At 34.8% G+C, this 6,953-nt stretch overlaps 2 protein-coding genes across 12 annotated transcripts in view; one reads left to right on the top strand and one right to left on the bottom strand.

The window, feature by feature from the left end:
* LOC107439260 (coiled-coil domain-containing protein 92) overlaps positions 1 to 6,953 on the top strand; it is an 879,443-nt gene that overhangs the window by 438,682 nt on the left and 433,808 nt on the right. The gene's annotated exons all lie outside the window — the stretch shown is intronic.
* The window catches only part of LOC107445416 (Glucose transporter 1), a 306,620-nt gene that overhangs the window by 57,043 nt on the left and 242,624 nt on the right, over positions 1 to 6,953 (bottom strand). For all 7 annotated transcript variants that reach the window (XM_043050490.2, XM_043050485.2, XM_043050487.2 and 4 more), the window contains one exon: positions 1,472 to 1,632. In XM_043050490.2, coding sequence (XP_042906424.2) covers positions 1,472 to 1,632 — 161 coding nt within the window. The remainder of the gene's footprint in view (positions 1 to 1,471; positions 1,633 to 6,953) is intronic.

The following is a 6,953-nucleotide window of genomic DNA, read 5'->3' as shown; positions in this document are numbered from 1 at the left end:
CGAAGAGGTTACTATTTCAAAAATTGGAAATTTTAAATGATTAAGAAATTGTCAACAATAAAGTAGGCATATTTATTTTAAAACATTTCTCAAAATGTGGTAAGCATTACAAAATTTATTTCTAAAAAAAAGAAAAGTTTTAACAAGCATGTGTGAAATCAAATGATTTTCAGAATATTCTAAATTATTTTATTCTATATTTACTAAAATAATAATAAAATGCATTTAGGCGATAAAAAAGGCAGAGAATTTTTTAAAAGCTGAAATCGTTATATTGAATAACAATGTGACCAGTCGTGAAAGTTCATTTTGCCCTATATTCTGAAATACAGACGCGGTGGCTCAGGGGACAGAGCGCTTTTCCTTCCAATGAGGTGAACAGGGTTTGAATCCCAGCGATGGCTGGTCGAAATGAAATCCGCACTCGACTAACAACGACCGCAGTGATGACGTAAAATATCCTCAGTGATAAACGGATCATGGGTTAGAGTTCTCTTGCCGTCAGACTATCCGTGGGTAGTTTTCGTGGTTTACCTCTCCATGGAACGCAAATGCGAATTCGTTCCATCAAAAAGTCCTCCACGAATGCAAATTTCCCCAATACGTGATACAGAAGTTCCCTTGTCTTATGGATTATGTTCAAAATTACAATACGGAGTTGAACATTGTTAGTAATAAACTCAAACTCAAATTAGGTCGGCTGTTCAGCTACGGTTATATTCTGAAATGAAAAAAAAAGAGTTAGTAGATATCTTTTTCTTCCTTCCTTACCTCCTTAAAAAAGCTTTATTTTTCTTTTAGCTCGAGAGTCGTTTTGTTCCCAAGGATCCTGAAATTGGGTTAGAGAATTTTAGTGGCAATTTTAGCTTGCTCTCCCATAAAAGCGTTAAATTTTTTAAATTAGTTTCTCCAGATATCTAACGTAAAACTAACTATTGATCGTTTTTGAGATATTTCTGAACATTGAAACATTGATAAAATAATAAATTGAATTTTTACTCTGCAATTGTAATGTTTACAGCATGCAAATTATTTTATTTTATAACGTCGTTGAACCGCCGACGAACATGGGTTTACGACTACTAATGTTGAACTCCGTAGCCTTGTAAATTTTGAACCTAATCCAGAAGACAAGGGAACTCATGGATCGAGAATTGAGAGAAATTTGCCTTCGTGGAGGACTTTTTGATGGAGCTAACCCGAATTTGCGTTACATGGAGAGGAAGACCACGAGAACCTCCTACAGTTAGCCTGACGACAAGGAGACTAACCCATGATCCGTCTACCACTGAGGATATTCATTGTGGTCACGTCAGCATTGTGGTCGGTGCAAGCCGGATGCGGTATTCGCAACGACTGGGATTCGTCTCATTGGGAGGTGAACGCTCTATCCCCTGAGCCATCGCGACTCACATGCAAATAATTATAGATATTTATGCTGCAGATGTAATGATGAGTAGAGTAGACTTACCGCCCAAACTTGTTGGCGATGCCTCCGCCCATTATACCGCCAACCATTCCTCCAATGGCAAAGATGGAGACAGCCACAGACCAAATGAGATCTCTGTTGTCTTCAGTGATTGTATTACCAGTTCTATCGTAATACACATTACTTATGAATTGCTTGATGACCTAAAAAATAAAAAACATCCATGTATGTCTCTCTTTTCAAATGTTACCCTCATTTAGTTGGGCAGTTTTTTTATTATCTAACATAAGCTCAAAAATATTTAATGGAAGAGTCGAATCAGTCACACAAACACTCAGTTTTACTTCAACTTCAGTTATACACTGTTATAAAATTTGGATAGTGTAGAACCATATTTTGGAGTATGTTGAACCATAATTTGGAACGTCTTGAAAATTGGGATGGTTTTAAACCACGTTTTGGAGCTCGTTGTTAATTTGGATCGTTTTGCAAATTTAGATCATGTTGAAACATATTTTGGAGCGTGTTGAAAATTGAGAATGTGTTGAAAATTTGGAGCGTATTGAATCATGATTTCTGCAACCTTAATATGGTATTAAGTTGTACCACAATATCTTAAGCAGTAACTTGATTACACGATACTATTATTTTATTCGAATGGAAACGTGCAATGAATTTGTAATAAAAATATAGTTCAAAGTATCCATATTATGGTTCAACGATGAATACATCTTTTGAAAGTATATTTGAGATTACATGTGTGAAATGAAGACCTTCTCCTGCACTTTTGTTTGAAGTTGCACTCTGGTTTTCATTCATTTTTATTTAAAATTCTTCTTATGTATTGTTTCTAAATACGTATTTTACAAATTTTCCGAATTTCTTACTTGATCATGATGTTTTAGACACAGACGCTCGACTGAACAATTTGAAAAATCTGACTTATCATTCAATACATTGCCTCAAGCTCCTCATTTAAGACTGTGCATAATATTTATGGGTTGGACGAAGAGCTTGTTTTCTTGATCATTATTAGTTAAGCTGCATGTCCGCAAAAGTTTTTGTTGCTATCACAGATAACGTAAGTCTAAAAATATTTTGTTTTTGGAAACCTTGTTTGATTAGAACATAATGAGAGAAAGTAAAGCTGAGATCTAGTGAAAGCACGTTCTGCTTCAACTGCTGCATCTAAACTTCTTACACGCCACCAGTGTACCATTCGTTTCTATTTATAAGACTGATTTTATTTCGGAAAGATCAAAGAAGCCTCATTTATAGGCAGAACGAAGTAGATTCTTTAGAAGAGTTTGCTCACTTAAGGGGGCCTCTTCCCACGCCATCTTGGATTGCATTTTTTGATTTCTTTTTTTTTTCATGCTAAATAAGTTTTTCATGATAGAGAGATGTCCCAGGTAGCCTAGAAGTAAATCTGCTGAACTGTCTTTATAAATCCAAATACGCCTGCGACCTCAACGTAGTCCGGTAGAGATTAGCGTTCTAGAAGTTCAGATAGATTTTAAATCATGTATTTTGTTTTATAGCTGTCGTTGAACTGCTGACCCAATTTTTTTTGGGGGGGGGGGGTNGGGGGGGGGGGAGGGGTTTACGACTACTAATGCTAAACTAAACTCCATAGCCTTGTAATTATGAAACCAATCCAGAAGACAAGGAAACTCCTGGATTAAGTACTGAAAGAAATTTTCCATCGTGGAGAATTTTTTGATGGAACTAACCCACATTTGCTTTACATGGAGAGGAAAACTACGAAAACCTCCCGCAGTTAGACGAAAAGGGGAACCATGATCTAACATACCACTGAGGATATGTTATGTCAGCACTGTTGTCGGTGAGAGCCGGGTGCGGAACTTGAATGGGCCAGCTATCGCTGGGATCGAACCTGGGTCACCTAATTGGGAGCAAGGGCTCGATTCCCCGACTCTAAGAGATAAGTTAGAAAAATTCTTAAAGATAAGGTTTTTAATGCATAAAAAATTAAGTTAAATCTTACACTGGGATACTAAAAAAATGGAGTAACTCCCTATACAGTTAAGCCTGTAATAAACGTTACTTTTGTCATTTTTCAGTGTTCTCTCAATTTAGCTTTTAAATTTAGTTTAAGTTTAGATGTGGAAAAGATTAAAAGGAATTTCTCAGAAATTTTCTTTTATTTCTTTGCTTGCTTTTTAAAAAGAAATAAAAAAGCTTAGTAGAAGAAAAGTATCAGCAGATGCTGTAATATTCTGCAGAGTCGATTGTCTCGTTGGAGCGTTTTTGCAACCGGGACTGAGCCTTCAGAAATGATTGAAAATTAAGGAATAGCTTTATTAGATTGGGAGAAATAAAATTTCTATTTCAAAAATATAAAGAAAAAAATTTCGTAAATTATTGAAGACTACACATTTGTCTGCTTTTAGACTTTTTTTTTGTAAACTTAAATTTTTTTTTGTAAATTTCATCTTTGACTATCTAATAATAATTGCAGTTTTTACTTAAGGTTTTATTTAATTATATTTTTATGCAAGCTGGTTTACAAGAAAAGAGAAATTGACCCTTAACCCTGCTCACGCAAAATAAATAAATAAAAATAATTGATGAAATAAATAACTGCAACTGATAAATAAAATAAATAAGAGAATGAAAGTAAAAAAAAAAAAAATAAGCATACGAATATCAAAAATTACATACAAAATTGTAAGCCATCAATGGGTTATACAGTTTTCGTATATTAAAAAAATATATATATATTCAAACTGCTTAACGAAATTCTGCAATCGTGAAAGCGCACGATGCAAAAATACGACCCGAATTCTCACGATTTCTCTGTATCTATAAATAGACATTCGTCGTGAGGAAACAAAGAATTCGATCAAACACCCATCGCTAAATGCAACTGGAAATAACCGGAAAAAAAACTGAGGGGGGTAGAAAAATATTAAGTCACGATTCCCGGGGACTCACGGGAGGATATTGGAGAGGGGGGGGGATCGAAAAAATAAGTTGCACATCGGGACAGAGGAAAAAGAATTTTCTTTTTAGTAAGATTACTACTACAGAAACGAAATCTTTACCATAAAACAGGATGAGAGGGGGCGTTGAATGAAAGGTGGGTGGGGGGAGTTATTGACGTCACGACGCGTTGCTAGGGGGAACGGGAGGCGCAGGAGCTCTTCCGCCTCAAATGTCAGAGTTCACCTTGGATTTAAGGGGATGCCCTTACGGGACAGTGGCTGGTTTACCTGAGTGAAAAGATGCTGGGGAGAAGGGATGAGATGCAGCACCTCCTGAGATGGGATGAGGGAAGAGCGAGAGCACGTCTAGGATGATTGAAGGATGCCGAAGAAACATTCTTCGCTACCTGGCTGGTGGAGGAAGGGAGAGGGAGACATTCTAAGCCATAGCTTCGGGGTGAGGAGTGTTCGAATCAATTTTCGTGGATTAAATAAAAATCATTGTTGACGCAATGAATAGAAACGGGTTGATATCCATTTATTTTACAAGGCTTTTATATTCATTTTTCGTACAACTTAGTTGTTAAATTGCGTCAGCTGGCAGCTTTACAGTGTGCTGGTGTTATGCTATTCTCAGGACAATTTTATCGTTAAATACTATTAGTTTACGGCTTTATATAACGCAAAGGTTTTCAACAACTTTTTAGTTAAAAGTTAGCAGTTTTACACCGCGAAGCCGATATGCTACATTCATAGCAATTTTATATATAGTATTTAATATCGTATATTTATGCCTTCACACAACGCGTAGATCATGGAACAGTCTGTAGTTAAATGATGTAAGTTTGCGTATTTATACAGTATGTACAATCCTTATACCATAATCAAAACCATTTTGTCAATAATGGGAGAAACATACTCGGGAGTAACATAACCGTCTACTAACCTTGCAGCAAACCAAACCTGTAGATAATGTTTATATTATGATAATTAATAGCTGAAATCTACTATAAGTGCATATAAGTACCCACTAAATAATAGTTTCGTGTCAAGATTTAGTTATAGTTTTGTTTATACTTGCGATTTCATACAACACTAAGTGCTTTTAAGCTCAGTTTGAAACAATTTTGCAGTTAAATGGTTTAAGGTTTGCATTTTTTCATCATAGAATCTTTATACCATAATCAAAACCATATTATCGTTTAATATCGTATATTTGGGGCTTCATACCACGCTAACGTTTTTATTCACATTTTGGAACAGTATTATTGTCTGGCTTAAGTTTGTAGCTTTGCAATGAGCAAGCACCATATTCAACACAATTTCCTCGTTAAATATCGCATGCTTTTGACTTCATACAACACACACTATATTACGCTCTTTTTTGAAAAATATTGTTGTTAAGTGACGTAACTTTACATTTTTACAACGTGCAACCGAAATACCACATTTAAAACATCTGTATTCAAATTATTCACCATCCATCCCTTGAAAAAAAAAAAACTTTGCAGGAAGTCATTTTGTTCTCCTCGGACGTCATAGCAGAACGTGACTATATCTTTCTTCCACTCTTTCCTCTTTAATGTATTATTTCGCTGAATTTGGTATGGTCTTGAGGGAGTATAAACAACATCTTAACTTTAGAAGATAAATTAGAGCTTCGACGCATAGTGTACCCTAAAGCAGACCCACCACAGCCGCCACTTTCAAATGAATTTTTCACCTTCGAAATTAAATGATTACATAAAAAAAATATGTCGAAAGATAACGTATGATAATAAAAAAATCAAAACATGCGAATCTCTTACCGGAAGTTAAAACAACCTCTGCAAATACTGTCTCTTACCTTTGAGAGTGTGATACATAGTAGGTAATAGAGTCAATACTATATTTAGCGCTTCATATATTTGAGGCTCTAAGGCAACTCAAGGCTGAATTTGTAGCTTTGCGCTAATATTATATTTTAAACAACTTATTTCTGTCTGCACTTCGAATCAGAATTAGTTAATCATATTTCAGTGTTCTTAATTATTCCAGAAACAACTTAAGACACACAAAATGGTTTACTAATCAGTTCTATTTAGAAAAATATATATAAAAAAAATATTCACTTCATTAATGAAACTCGAAACGCTCAAAGATATAAAATGGCGTAAATATGAATATATTAATGCTAAAAAATAAACATAAACTCAAAGCCATTTTGTTTCTTCGCCACAAAAAAGAAGGAACAAGATCAAGATAAAAACAAAACCAACTATTACCATAGCAACTTAATTTAACGAACTAGATCGAAGTTAAAGATTAAACAGACAATAATTGGGTATAATATAAAAAAACACAACTACTTCCACTTAGTAGGAATAACATTTACCATGACGCAATGCTAAATTCTATGCCACTATCCACATAAATCACACTATCCACATAAATCAATTATTAATCAAAAATCGAATATCAATTACTTTTCTTTATAATGCAATAAAATCTGGCGAGCAGCTATTTAAACGATCAAACACTTCGTTTGTTTATTTGTGGCTTGAAGTTAGGCTCGCAGAAAATGCCGTTCATGGGTT

Source organism: Parasteatoda tepidariorum, chromosome 6 (genome assembly GCF_043381705.1).
Source record: "Parasteatoda tepidariorum isolate YZ-2023 chromosome 6, CAS_Ptep_4.0, whole genome shotgun sequence".
NCBI lineage: Eukaryota > Metazoa > Arthropoda > Arachnida > Araneae > Theridiidae > Parasteatoda > Parasteatoda tepidariorum.
Note: the sequence above shows the minus strand (reverse complement) of the source record. Positions and strands in the feature narration are given on the sequence as shown.